General features: G+C 41.8%; 1 protein-coding gene across 2 annotated transcripts; it reads right to left on the bottom strand.

Moving 5' to 3' along the window:
• Positions 1 to 9,855: 9,855 nt before the first annotated feature.
• On the bottom strand, positions 9,856 to 13,943 carry LOC116723876 (uncharacterized). Of its 2 annotated transcripts, XM_032569065.1 has the most exons (3): positions 12,122 to 13,943; positions 11,511 to 11,827; positions 9,856 to 11,141 (listed from the first exon to the last, which is right to left on the bottom strand). In XM_032569065.1, coding segments are annotated over exons 1-3 (675 nt in total). In that variant the 5' UTR covers positions 12,124 to 13,943; the 3' UTR covers positions 9,856 to 10,785. The 2 variants fall into 2 exon arrangements, with proteins under 2 accessions (XP_032424956.1, XP_032424957.1); XM_032569066.1 differs by lacking the exon at positions 12,122 to 13,943 and having other exon boundaries at positions 11,511 to 12,115.
• Between the last annotated feature and the right edge of the window lie 977 nt (positions 13,944 to 14,920).

Raw genomic sequence — 14,920 nt, 5'->3', positions numbered from 1 at the left:
TTTTTTGATTCGCTTTGCATCATGTCGTAATGTCGCACCCTCATCAAAAACTTACCTGGAGCGCTATCTTGATTCCTTCACACATGTTTGAGAAATTCTTTTAATCTCCCGTGGAAACCGTTCAGCTGTGCAAAACACTCGGGTGTAACATAGCTCCGCCTTCGAGACGTAGCTCCTCCTCCGAGCTGCAGTTTCTAAGCTCCTGAGTTTCCTCCTCCTCCCCTGTGGCTCCTCCACTCAGCTCCATCAGACTAGCCGGCAGCAATTAGCAAACACCTGGTGGAACTGTGCAAAGACGTTGTTAAAGGGCTAATAGAGGAGCCATGTTGTGATAACTTCCTGAGGGAGGAATTTCAGAAAGAGCCTCGAAATAAAGAAATAGAGGTCCAATTTTGAGGCGTTAAATCAAGAAGTAAAATTTCTCTAAGTCATATTTGAAATATAAATACCATTTTCATAACAACTTTGATTCATTCTTCAAGGAATTAAAGTAGTTGCTGAAAGGTTGCCATATTTGAAATTAATATAATATATCAGCATTCCCTCAGAGCCTAAGCTTGATTTTTTTCTTTCCTAGATTTAAAAAGTGATACAACATGGCTTTTGTGTTTATAATGGAATCAGACCAAATAAAAGCAATAGAAATATACATAAAAATATAATAAATGTGAAAGACGCACTGAACCAGATTTACATAATCTTTTAGCTGCTAATGCAGACTTGCATTAATAGAACAAATAGCATAAAAAAAATAGCATTTCCTGACTGCAGTCCTAGATTGGACTGCAACTAAATCAGCATAGCTTCTGTGCATTTCTGAACTTCAACTCAAAATGTTTTTTTCCAGATCATATATATATATATATATATATATATATATATATATATATATATATATATATATATATATACTGTATATATATATATAAATAAAATCAACCCTGTTGTGTTTTTTTTATTACATAGCCAACAAGACTAGTTATTTAGAAGTCATGAGGTCCTACTTAAAGTTCGACACAATCCATGTAAGGAACAAGGCAAACATGTGGAAGAAAGTGTTCTATAGTCAGAAAATAACAATTTAGCTTCCTAAACTCAAATGTGGTTTTCGATGCATTCATTCACAGCAGCACTTTGGGGTTCGTTTTTGACCGTCCTGCTGGTCCCTACAGAGCGGGGTGAACCGGCTGCTTAAGGCCGGAAGCTCCGCTGTCACTTCCGGCCGCATTAATCCAGGCGCAATTAGGTGTCAGCTGCTCTCTGCTGTGATGGCGGCCTTGAGGCTGAGCGAGGCGGAGAGAGAGAGAGAAAGAGAGAGAGAGGCCCTAATCAGGAGAGTAAACTCCGCTATATTTCAATTTGGGAGGGCGCTCTTCCGCTCCGGGGGGCTGTGGCACCGGTGATAAATAAAACGCCCATTTACTCCCCATTTCGCCCGCAACGCAGACATCCAACAAAAAAAAAACAAAAAAAAAAAACTGCGCTGCGCCATCGGCCCCAGTAATCATCGCCGAGCGCGCATTTTTTGGACGCCGAACATAAATCACGCAATTGGAAACGCCGTGATTAGAAGAGTAGGGGGAGGAGGGGGGAGGGGGGGTGCCAAACTCAAACAAATGCAGCGTGTAACCTTGTCAGCTCCTGAAATCATCTCCAATGAGAAATGAAACAAAATGGAACAATTGACTCATATCCAAACAGGAGGAGCTGGAGGAGCGGTGTGTGTGTGTGTGTGTGTGTGTGTGTGTGTGTGTGTGTGCGTGGGCGTGTGTGTGTGTGTGTGGGTGTGTGTGTGTGTGTGTGTGTGTGTGGTTGGGGGGGGGGGGGGGGGGTATCAGTTACACGTGAAGAAAGAAAAGAAGCAGAAGGAGGAGGGGGGGAAAAAAGCTCAAGATAACAAGATTACAACCTCCTCTGGTGTAATCCCTCTGTATTATGACACATCTGTTATTAAGAAATGTGACAAAGGTGGCCCCCCGAGTGGCCCGGGCCCTGAAGCCCCTTTCAAATGTTAACCAGCAGGTTCCCGGAGCCGCTCCGGAGTGCTAATTGGCCGATTGAGTCCATTTATGTAATCCCTGCGCTCCCCTGCTGCCCTTGAGCCCTCCGCGCCGCCAGTGGGTTTCGGGCTGAAGTGCCGCGCACGGTTCTCTATTCAAATACTTCCATATGACAACTGCCCACAGAGCGCTCCAATTAAAGGCCAGTCACTTTCCATTTGGGCCGCGTCAATGGACCTGCGCCGTGTGCGTGGCGCAAACAAAAGGACCCTTCCAAAGCATTTAACACCCCCTCCCCATACATCCCCTAAAAGTGACCGCTGGGTGCCGCCCCTTCAAAAAAAAAAAATCCCTCTCAGGGGATTTAGGCTTTGGAGGAGAGTCAGGGCCGCTAAAGAGATCCGTGGCTGTACGTGCTCAGCAGCGTGAAAATGAGATGCGCATTTAAATCTGGGAGCGGCTGGGTCCACGCGCCTGCCAGGGAAGCCCGGACCGGCACCGGGCGTCCCCGGCAGGGCCGGGCCGGGCCGGGGTTAATTAAGCGGCCTTCAGAGCGACAGAGGCAGGACAGGCCAGCCTCGATTCTCCCTACATCTCTGATTTCAGATTCCTCCCCGGTTCTCTCCCCCGGTGTCAGAGGGGAGGATTTTTAAATGGTAAATTAGCATGCAGATGAGAGGCGGCTGCAGATGACCCATTCTTCAGAGCAGCATTCAGACAAACAGTCCCGCCTGCAGCAGGAGGTCCATGCGGCCAACTGCAACTCTCTACAAATATCTCCCTAATGTGGAACATGAAAATTTTTTTAAAAACATATATTTTGACAAACATTTTCGTGATGTCAAAATGGAATTTGATCCTCAATAAGTTTGATCTATCTGCGACTATTGATCCCATAAAGTCACAGCATGGCGTGGCCATTAAAATCTCAGTTGGCAGACAGTCTGAGATTTATCCCGTTCACTTGGATTCCCCTTCCGGTTGAATTTCTACCGGCCAATCAGCGAACAGAAGGAGAAGTGGTGAAGGACGACGCCGATTCTCTGAGCCTTTTCAGAATTGTAGACTGTCTGTAGTTTTAGCAATGGCAGCGGAGGAAATGAACGAAGCCGTTCAGTCCGTGTCGGCCAACGCTTCCAAATTTTGAATCAACATGAGCAGCCATCTTGTCCGGCTCAGCACTGCTTTCCTTGCAGTGCAGGAAACGTTTAGCAATTGGGTAAAATGTGGAACTTCAGCAGAGTCCATGCCTCCAGGAAGGATTTTTTTTTTTTCTCAATACCCAAGAGTTCAGCCCAAGAGGCCGTTTTTTTTTTTTACCAGGCTAGGAAAGCAGCAGAAAACAGTTGAAATCTGGGCAAGCAAGAGAATGTGTCCTTCAGAGCAGAAAGATCTAGTGTGTTTTTATGCCAAAAGACTAATAGTCCAAAAGACTCGGTTCTGTCAGGGACCAAAATTTTAACTTTTGTTACATTTTCAGCTGCTGTGGTTCGCTTTCACACTGCACTGAGTCAAAGGAACCAAACTAATCAAAAAGCCCGTTCCCCTTCTTGCCTGTGGTGGCGCTGCACCAAGAACCATTGAGATAAATGACCTGAAAACCAGGGGCTGCACAGTGGCGCAGTTGGTAGCACTGTTGCCTTGCAGCAGGGTTCGATTCCCGGCCCGGGGTCTTTCTGCACAGGGTTTGCATGTTCTCCCTGTGCATGCGTGGATTCTCTCAGGGTGCTCCGGCTTCCTCCCACAGTCCAAAAAGATGACTGTCAGGTTAATTGGTCTCTCTAAATTCTCCCTAAGTGTGAGTGTGTGCGTGTGTGTGTGTGTGCATGGTTGTTTGTCCTGTCTGTGTTGCCCTGCGACAGATTGGCGACCTGTCCAGGGTGAACCCTGCCTCTCGCCCGGAACGTTAGCTGGAGATAGACACCAGCACCTCCTGACCCCACTGGGGACAAGGCTGTAAGAAAACGGATGGATGGATGGACCTGATAACCTCTGCACAAGACAAGAGCTGAACTTTCTTCTCCATGGAGCGGGGATCCGATTTTAGCAGTTGTAGGATTTCACTTTTGTTGTTGGTAAAAGACCACAATTCATTTCTCACGCTAGCGCTAGACTCGCTTTAGTTTTGTGTGTTTACTCTGAACGGCCTCCACTACAGTCTGCTCCCTGCTCTTAAAGCAGTCCCCAGCTTGTTTGGCAATCATAGATGAATTCAAACCCCATCAGAGTTCACTTCAACTGAGGTCTAGGTTTCTAGGCAGACCAGAGTTTGCCGTTTTGAACCGCATCAGAGTCTGATTGTGCATTCACACCTTCCCAAACGAACCGGACTTTCTAAGCAAACGAGCTAGAGTCCTATTAAAGTGGACTAAACAGGGCTGGTGTGAATTCAGCCTCCTTAGTCTTAGCTGTCAGCTACAATGCTTTCAGTCCAGCTTTGTACAGAGCTAAAGTTTGATCTGATTGACTCTAGTTGTGTCATCTTTTCATTTGAAGGCGAAAAGGTCAATCGTAGTTCTGCTCACACGGCACGGCTTTTATTTCGTTTGCTCTCAGTTTTAGTCCAGGAAAAATAGTCATTGACAAACCCTAATTCAAGAAGTTTTAATCATTAAACTAAAAGGCTGTTTTGTATTTTAAATGACTTCACTGTATTTGATCATCTTATAACTCAAAATCTGCAACACGGGCCGTGTTTCCATTACAAATGCACGCAGAACTCTGTCAATATTCCGCTAGTGTCGAACAAAAAAAAAACAAAAAAAAACACCACAATTTTGCAATTGCAGTGTTCCCGTTAAAAGAGAAACCCGATTAAGATCTCACATGAATAAGTTTGTTTGTGCAATAACTCATTAAAAATGATACTGCGCCATCATCCTCCAACTACTTCCTGTTGTCTTCTTCTTCGTGGATCGCGCCACTGGCAACATCCGTTCGTTGGTCAAACGACTCCTGTGCTGCGACAGAAAGCGTTTCCATTGCAGTTTTGCGAAATAAATACATTTTGATACGGCTGGAAAAAAAAAAAAAAAAATCTTATACTAGCACCAAATTTTTTTTTAGCAAGAAACAAGAGTTTTTCTGAGATTGGCGTGTTTTTATTATGCAAATTTCTTTTCAAAATGTCAAAGTTGCACCGTATAGTTCAAACTTGAACAAAAAGAGAATACTTTAAACTTCTGCTTTGGTATCTGGACCATAATACTGTACACCAGGGGCGATTCTAGGATCTGACCTTTAGGGGTGCTTAGCCCCCAGCAGGGCTAAGACCCATAAGAAGATATTCGTTGGTGCGGTTTTCTAAACCTAACTGCTTATTTACATACATTTACATACCAATCAGCATTAATAGATTCGTGTATTCGCAGGATGAACTATTGGCGCTTACGAACAATGCCGTGACTGGTCTTCGCCATCCTGTTCCACCGGAGCTAAGGCGGAAGTACCGGGGCTGCAGAGCCGGCTGTAAACACAAGGCTAGGCTAAAGGCTAAATCAAGGACTCGACAGCGTTTAAAGCCACCAATTCCCTCAGTTGTGATGGGGAATGTGAATGCCTTATCTAATAAGATGGACGAACTGACAGCGCTGGTTGAGAACCAACAGTGCTACAGGGAAAGCAGTCTGCTTATTTTTTCGGAGTTGTGGCTATCTAGCCACATACCGGACGCCAATGTGGATCTGCCTGGTTTTACCACTGTGAGAGCAGACCGGGACCCTAACGCCAGCGGGAAAAGTAAGGGCGGAGGCCTAATTCTGTACGCTAACAAAGAATGGTGCCATCCAAATCACTTGACAGTTAAAATTGTATTATGCAGCGCTAACTTGGAACTACTAGCAGTTAGCATCAGACCCTATCGCATATCCCGTGAGTTTTCACACGTCATAGTTGTGTGTGTCTACGTTCCGCCAAGAGCAAACGCAGATGCAGCGTGTGATTCTATTTGTAACGTCACTACAACACTGCAAACTCAGCATCCAGAGGCTTTCGTCATTATCTCTGGTGATTTTAACCACATTAATCTGGAAAGTACCCTCACTACTTTTTACCAGGTTGTAGACTGCCCCACAAGGAGAGATAGAACAATTGATCTGTTGTATACAAACACTAAGGATGCCTACTCAGTTACTCCTCTTCCTCCTCTTGGTAAATCGGACCATAATCTTGTACACCTGCAGCCTACATACACTCCTCTTGTGAAGAGACAAGAAGTCACAATGGTGCAAGTCAGGAAGTGGTCCGCTGAAGCAGAGGACGCTCTCAAAGACTGTCTTGCGATCACAGACTGGAGTGTTGTAGTGGGGTCTTATGGGGAGGACATAGATAATAGTCAAATAGTCTGTCATGGAGTGTATGACAGACTATTTGAATTTTTGTGTTGACATAGTTGCCCCTGTCAAAACAGTAAAATGTTTTTCTAACAACAAACCCTGGGTCACCAGTGAAGTAAAAGCTATTCTGAACAGGAAAAAGAGAGCGTTCAGGAGGAACAACAACCGTGAAGAGATGAGGAGGATACAAAGGGAACTTAAACTCTGCCTGAAGGAGGCTAAAGAGACATACAGGAGGAAGCTGGAAAAATACTTGAGTGATAACAACATGCGGGAGGTTTGGAACAGTATGAAGACAATAACAGGCTGTAGTAGTAAGAGTGGCAGCGCAGTGGATGGGGACCCTGAGAGAGCCAATGAACTTAACTCTTTTTTCAATCGGTTCAGTTCCCCTCATGCCACCCCCTCCCTCCTGAAATCCTCCTCCAGCCCTCCTATCCACCATCCTTCCACGTCTATCTCTCCTCCTTCTGCCTCTGTTTCCTTCTCACCTTCTCCACTCGCTCCTACCACTCATCCTCCTTCCATCACTGCTGACCAGGTGCGGACTGAGCTGAGACGACTCCATCCTAGGAAGGCTGCAGGACCAGATCGGGTGTGTCCGAGGGTTCTAAAGGTCTGTGCTGCGGAATTGGGAGAACCTCTACAGCAGGTCTTTAACCTGAGTCTGCGACTGGGTGTGGTTCCCACACTATGGAAAACATCCTGCATAGTCCCTGTTCCAAAAAAGGGTCGCCCAAGTGAGCCAAATGACTACAGGCCAGTTGCTCTGACGTCCCACGTCATGAAAACATTAGAGCGACTGGTCTTGAACATGGTGCAACCCCAGGTGCAGAACGTACGGGACCCTCTTCAGTTCGCCTACCGAGAGAGGGTGAGTGTTGAGGATGCTGTTCTCTTCCTGCTTCATCGTTCCCTCTCCTACCTGGATGGAGGGGGCTGCTTTGTGAGGATCCTTTTTTTCGACTTCTCTAGCGCCTTCAATACTATCCAGCCCCTTCTTCTACAGGAGAAATTGAACATCTTGGCTGTAGACCCCCACCTGGTGTGCTGGATAACAGATTACTTGACCAACAGACCACAGTTTGTCAGGATGGCGAGCTGTAGGTCCACCACTCTGACCAGCAACACAGGTGCTCCACAGGGCACGGTTCTTTCGCCCCTCCTCTTCACCCTCTACACTTCCGACTTTAAATATAACTCAGTTACATGCCACATGCAAAACTTTTCGGACGATACTGCCATTGTGGCGTGTATAAAGGAGGGTGAAGAGGGGGAGTACAGGAGCCTGGTGAAGGATGTACATGTTTTATAAGTCCATTGTGTCTACTGTTATATTCTATGCAACTGTTTGTTGGGGGGGCAATGCGAGGAAGAGAGACATACAGAGACTGAACCGCCTCATCTGCAGAGCTGGCTCCGTGGTCGGTGTGAGCCTGGAGTCTGTGGAGACGGTGGTGGAACAGAGGACACTGTCTAAACTCAGTCTAATTTTGGAGAACACCAGCCATCCTCTGTACACTGTTTTCTCCAACCAGAAGAGCTCCTTCAGTGACAGGTTCCTCTCACTGGGTTGTTCAAACCTAGAGGATTAAAAACTCCTTTGTCCCACGGGCCATTAGGCTTTACAATGCTGCTATTTGTGGGGGGGTGGGGGTGGGGGGGGGGGTGACGGGGTAACTAGTATTTTAACATATTTAAGCACTTTTCTAGACTTCTTTTAGTGGGAATGTATTTATTTATTATATTCTTGTATCTTTTATGGATGTCTCCAAATGTACGATTTTAATGTGTGGATGTGAATTAATGTGTGAGCAACAGATAACCTTAATTTCCCTATGGGATTAATAAAGTTTAACCTAACCTAACCTACATTCACAAACAAAATTAAGAGACATGTCAGTAATTCACAGAACAAAAGAACAATGTTAATTTTACTCAAACATATACTTATAAAGACTAAAATCAGAGAAACTTTAAATTTTTCCCAGAGGTGTATAAACTCAGTTTGAAACAGAATCTCTAGACCACATCATGCCTGAAAACATTAATGAGACACAAGCAGCTGTGGAGTGACACAGTCCTAGTGTGGAAATCAAAATAAAATCTACGTACTCAAAACTTTGCATTTCCAGTCATTTGAAGAACATTTTACTAAATGCATAGGATTAATAAACCTAAAACCAGTTTATTATCAAGGTAGACGTTCAGGTAAATGACTATTGAAAATGAGTCTTTAACCTGAACTTTATTTGAAAATCATACTTAGAAATTGCATGACCCTTATTTTTGTCTGAACGTTATGCGGCCGTTGGCCTTTTTTCTTTAAAGAAGAATGAATGTCCGTCTATGGAAAAGTAGAAATTATGAGTCGGGGTTTTACTATTTCAGTTCACAGTTCATGAAGTGGGTCTGTCATAGTTTCAGTACCAAACACCTTTCTGTTCACACAGAAACAGCCTGACATTCTGCACTGCTCTTTAGTTTTACATTATTTAAGTGACTCCAGAGAGATTTGGGAAATTAATTACAAAACAACACAACAGTCACTAATCAAACTTCACAAAAGACCAATAAGAGTAATTAACAAGGCTAAGGACTGGGATCAGACTAACCCATTATTTATCCAAATATTTTGCACACATACATTTTGTACTGAGGTACAAAATACTCTTCAAATAAATAAAGCCAATGCTGTACACAATTTCATTCATAAATCTAAAAATAATTCTAAATTAATTAAGTGCTGCATTGCCCACTGCAAAAAAATCCCTAAGCATAATATTTTGCATTGCAAATTGTCATCTGAATGAAGGCGCTGATGATACAAGTCTGGTTAAAATAATATACAACGGTCTTTACTGTTTTCTTTAGAGGCTGGTTCTAGACCAAATTTACCACAGGGGCCCGTGTAGTCAGTGTTTTTATGGAGACATTTGAAAAATGAATTAGACAAAAACACAGCAATATTTCATCATTTAATAATGTGAGCCAAAGAGCCACTTGTGTCTCCGGAGATTCAGGTTGCAGATCTCTGATTTAGCAGATGGAAAGTGTGAACTCCATACAGCAGTTAAAAGAGCAGTACTATAATTCTTAATTCATTAAATTAATTTTTATTAAAAATAATTTTAATGTATTTTTAATCATACCTTAAAAAGAAAATTGTGAAGAAAAAATATCTACCACTGAATATTTAAAAAAGACATTTATTTAGTATAATTTCTTCAGAACCCCTCTTGGCCCCCGTATAGAACCGGCCCTGGCCTGCAGGGTCTGGTGTGTTTTTGCTTCGCATGTTTTTTCTTCATTGATAGGAAGTCAGATTATCCAAACTGGTAAACCACATTAATAAAATATTAGTGAAATAATACATTAAATGACCACTGGACAATTATTCATAAAATACATCAACATTTTTGAATAAAACACACAGAAAGTAATGTAATGTAGGCAGTGGTGGAGAAAGTACTCATACAATGTACTTAAGTAAAAGTACAAATACACAGACAAAAATTTACTCAAGTAAAAGTCAAAGTACCACATTATTATTTTACTTAAGTAAAAGTAAGAAAGTACAAGCTTTTAAAACTACTTAAGTATTAAAAGTAAAAGTACTTGCCGACCATAATACCTAACGGCTTATATAATGTCATTAAGTGTACCTATCGTATTTAGTTTTAATAAATCAGTAATGTACCATTTTAATGAGCAATGCTGCAGATAAAGCATGTTTTTATTGTGTTTACCCCCTGTGACAGTTTAGATTTAGATATTTTATTCTATGCATCAGAATTCCAGGGATGACCTGCAGGGTTACATGTAATTAGGCAAAATGAGAGAAATTATTATACCTTTGAAATGTTTTATTTAATTCAAAATAAACACGTTCAAAAGAAAATTGTTTCCCTGAAAAAAGGGACTTTAAACTGACCTAACAAACATCAAGCGATTTGGAAACATCTAGTCTTTCGTCCTAACAAAACATGAACTTAACTTTTTTGCCAGCTATTTTGAGAGAACTCTTAACAGAAAGGGGCTGAGGACATTCAATCAAGGAAGAGGAGTCCAACTTGGAACAGCCACATAAAGTTCTGTAGCCTCTGTATATGGGTGCGCCTGATCTGAATGAAATTGGTCCCCCCACATTCTTCAAATCAGACAATTGGTGTCAAACATTTGTGCTGTTTATGCAGAATTTTTTGTTTGTTTGTATTGCTTACCTTTGAAGATATTAATGAGCGTCTAAAGGTCCAAAAGTCAACCAGTCCCCTACCCCATTTACGAAGTCAAAATTACCTTTAAACGTCCATTGATATTTTCAAAGATAAAACAGGAGAAACTCAAATTTTGCTGCACAAAACATTTGACATTGATTTGAAGAAAGTGTGGGGGTCAGCTTCAGTCAGCCTACTCTAATCATAGCACCACATTAACTTCTCATTTTAACATCACGGCAAGAATTTCTTGTTCAGCTTAAGCAGAAGTTGGTTCTCAAAGTTTTTAGAGTCCAGCCTGGCTCTTTTGGGTGAGAAAATTTGTCCTGCTATACTGAAGAGTCTTTCGCAGGCTGCTGAGGCGGGCAAAGGTGTGTTTACTTTTAAAGACAAATTAAACACTGCCGGAACTGACTCGAGAATATCCATGGTATCACTTGTGCTGGCCAAATATGCATCTAGCTGTCTGGTAGTCTCTTGAATGTTGCTCTTAATGACTCTGAAGTAGTCCTCCTCATCTGATGAGCTTGAGTTGTTCCGAACGAGTTGCACTGGCTCTTGATCCAGGTTTGTCTTGATGTAGTCCAGTCCTATACAGAACAATCAAAATTAATACCACATAGGAAACATAATTCATCAAAATTTTATAAATGACACATAAATGTCACCAATATACTTTTAAAACCACAAAGTAGGTCTTAACAACTACATATATATGACCATAATGGGTAGCACCTACAATTTTGCTCCTCGGTGGTATGAGAGGAACAAATAAGGAAGGTGAAGACTGGATATAATTTATTCAAATCATAAACTACTATACACTATGTAATGTATAAAATTTTTGATTTATAGGTAATATTTTCTGATGACCAGGAACTGTTCTTTGAATTTGACAACAATAGAGTATTTAAAAAAAAAATTTTAATGGCCATTGAGGAACAATTTTTATGATTTACCCATTTTCAGCATGTCATCATTGCTTGTCCAGGATGTTCGGAACTTTGGAAGAAGAATCGCTGCTGCAATGAGTTCAGGGTCAGCAAGCATGGGTCCAAAGCGCTGCTGTATTCCTCCTTGAAGTGCATCAATCAGTGGCTGGCAGAACTTAGCAGAGATCCGTAGGCGGTCAAGTTTCACACTCAGAAGACTTGTGGTGGGCACCAGCCATCCCATATGGACGTCTGCTTCTGCCTGCATTATGTTGAGGGCCTTGACGACTGGTCTCATGGTTGAAACATATTCAGTCAGGAAAGCAAGCTCAGCAGGATTTAACCTGTTAAACAAACAATTATACAATTTAATGTATATTTATATTACATGTTAGTATTAACTATTTCATAAGTTATATATACTAATAACATGTCTTTTTACAATTCACTAGCAATTGCGCCTGATAAAAAACAAAAACATTTGCATAAATCTTAAAAAGTTATATTGCCATCAGAATGTTTCTGTAATTTGATTTTATTCCCAAATAGTTTGTGTAGGGTAAATTTTCAGCAGTACTACTATCAGTAATGCTTATTTCAGACTCACTGACAAAAAAGTGCTATTAAGTGTCACTTACATGGAAACTTTAAGTACAATGCAAACTGCTCTGATGGCCCCTTCTCCATTGTCTTTGATGATCCTCAGTATATGTTCCACTGCCAGAAACAGGGAGTTCCACCTGGTGTCATTGGGGCGGATGAGTTGGAGCTTACACTCTTTTCAATTACCTCAGCAGCTATTGTAGATCGAGCACTCTTGTTCCACAGACCCCCACACTTGGCAAATGATGCACATGAAAGCTTTTTGTAAGTCTCATTTGAGTTTGCTTTGGTGGCATCCACTGTTGAGATCAGATTAAGCACATGACAGGCACAGCGATGATGCTTCGGTAGCTGATATTCTGAACTATCATCTTCTTCATCCAAGAGAGATCCAATCTCAACAGCCTCTACCTCCACTCCCAGAGCATCGTCTTCCTCATTTTCATTCGCTTCCACTACTTGGTGCCCTTCAGCTAAACTTCCTAAACTAGATGTGTCCAGACTGTTGTTTTCATCAGGGCCATAAACCCTAAAGGCCTTAACAAAATTGGAGCCATTGTCAGTGGTGGTTCTCACAATTTTCTCCCGGATGTTGAACTCAGTATGAATATCGTTGAGGAGACCAGCCAATGCGTCAAATGTGTGGGGACCTTTAAGTCGCCTGCAAGCAAGAGCTACCGATGATCTCTCAAGACTTTCAGGATCTATCCAGTGAGCAGTCACTCCAACAAAGCTCTGCCGGTGTGAAGTCCAGGAATCCGTTGTTGTAGCAATGTATTTGATATTTTGCATTGCTTTTCTCACATTTGCCTTCATTTCTGCTGTATTTTTTTCAATCATGGTTCGAACTGTTGAACGAGATATCACAGTAGAATTAGGCTGAAGCTGCTGCACCAGGCTTCGAAATCCTGCCTGTTCTACTATTCCAAAAGGGTGCAAACCCTGGACAATGAAGTTTATCACTGCATGGTCAACACTCTTCTGAGAAACTTTACTGCTTTCCTCAAGTTTTCTCTGCTTGCTGGTTGAAGCACCTTCATTGGAGTCAGATCCTTTCCTTTTGACGACCACTGCAGTCATTGCAAGGTATTGCTGGAGATGGCTGCCATGCTTTCTCTGAAAATAAACATATGCTCTTTATAAATCTTAATCCTAATTTATACAAATTAGATAAGAATAATAAAAAACATCAACTGTTAACACACAACACTATCAAACAAAAAATCCTGAAAGGATGGGCTCTTTAAAGCAGTGATCTTAAACTGATCCCTCTGATTGTGCTAAGTTCTTTGCGTTTTGCTGCCATTTAGAGGCGGCTTGGAAAAGCAGGTTACGACATGTTAACAACGGCTTAAACAGTTTCAACTCCTGAAAATAGTGACAAAAAGCACAGATATGGGAAGTGCGGAAGCTTCTACTGTATCAAATTGATATAGCAATAACGGAGAGTTGGCCATTCTAAGGTAAAAACAATAAACACCTTCCAGGCAGGGGGAGTACGGCTGACTCTGTGGGCGGGAATGTCCGCCAATGTCGCCGGACTTGCGACAATTGCGTCTCATTGGAACCCATATTCTAATTTATTGAATATGACTGTAACTGTTACATGGAGATTATTTTAATGGCGCTAACATTTATTCAATAACCAGGACGTGAAGGAGTTTAGCGTCAACTTATATGTAACATTCATGGCGGGAGACGTGATCACGACCGCAGTAATCACTGTTACTTGCAAGTTCATGCTAGCTTATAACAATATACAGTAATCGTATTTATTTACTGCAGTCGAGTTCAACAAAAAGCTTGCTAAGATTACATAAAACTTCACTAACACAAATTAATTTAACATCGATAGCGTTTAGCAACTTAACTTACCTCAATATGTTTTTTCAAATTTGATGGTGAATTTTTGAAAGATAGAATTTCATGCTTTCGGGGAAGGCAAAGGCGGCATTGGAATCTCCAGGAAGCGTTTTTTGACCCAGTTATTTCAAAGAAATCTTTTAAATAAGGCCATGGGTGGGGCAGGTCTTCTGGAGGATGACTATCCTTGGACTCCATTCTGGGAGTTAATGATTCTGCAGGTCCTGCGTACTGTGCTGCTCTTCTTGAGGGAGGGCCTAATGGTTATTTCCCGCTTTGGATTGGTTCAGCGGACTGATTCTGCTCTCGCCATTGGATACTTTCAAACTAACGAACAAATCAAAAAACTGAAATGCGTCTTGGATGTAACGAGTAAAGAAACGCTATATAGAAATGTAGTGAAGTAGAAAGTACAGATACTTACTGTTAAATGTAGTGGAGTAAAAGTAGAAAGTATCCATTATTAAATCTACTTAAGTAAAGTACAGATACACGAAAATTGTACTTAAGTACAGTAACGAAGTACTTGTACTTCGTTACTTCCCACCACTGAATGTAGGAAATATTTATGTATTTACTGTTAATCTATTCGTATGATTTGTTCTTTAAATGGCCACTTATTTTGGCTATTGCTATTATTTATTAAATATCATCCAAACTCAACATCCTAAGCAAAGAATCAAACCACAATAGTCAACTAAAATCACAATAATCAATAATAGCTAAATGTTCGGTACCATGTCAGCCTCAGGAGATGATTGAGGATGAAGAGACGTTGATTTCTGGTTCTTAAGGTTCTGATGGGTCTACGGTTCCTCTCCTGATCCATTCAGTATATCATACAGCAGCGCACTGAGCAACGACAGACACTTTTTCTTTTTTTTTGTCTTTCAATGTCCACAGTATCCATCCTAACTGAAATTGTTCAGCTTTTGCGCGTCTTTTCACTCACGTCTGCATTTTTAAAAGCG

This window comes from Xiphophorus hellerii, chromosome 8 (genome assembly GCF_003331165.1).
Source record: "Xiphophorus hellerii strain 12219 chromosome 8, Xiphophorus_hellerii-4.1, whole genome shotgun sequence".
Classification (NCBI taxonomy): Eukaryota; Metazoa; Chordata; class Actinopteri; order Cyprinodontiformes; family Poeciliidae; genus Xiphophorus; species Xiphophorus hellerii.
The sequence above is the reverse complement of the archived record's forward strand: the minus strand, read 5'-3'. Positions and strand labels throughout refer to the sequence as shown.

Bases quoted from the DNA above. Each gene is read 5' to 3' on its own strand.
- LOC116723876 (XM_032569065.1), bottom strand. The intron at 11,142-11,510 runs GTAAATCATAAA...TGTTCTGTATAG, and splicing joins TGATGACATGCTGAAAATGG to GACTGGACTACATCAAGACA.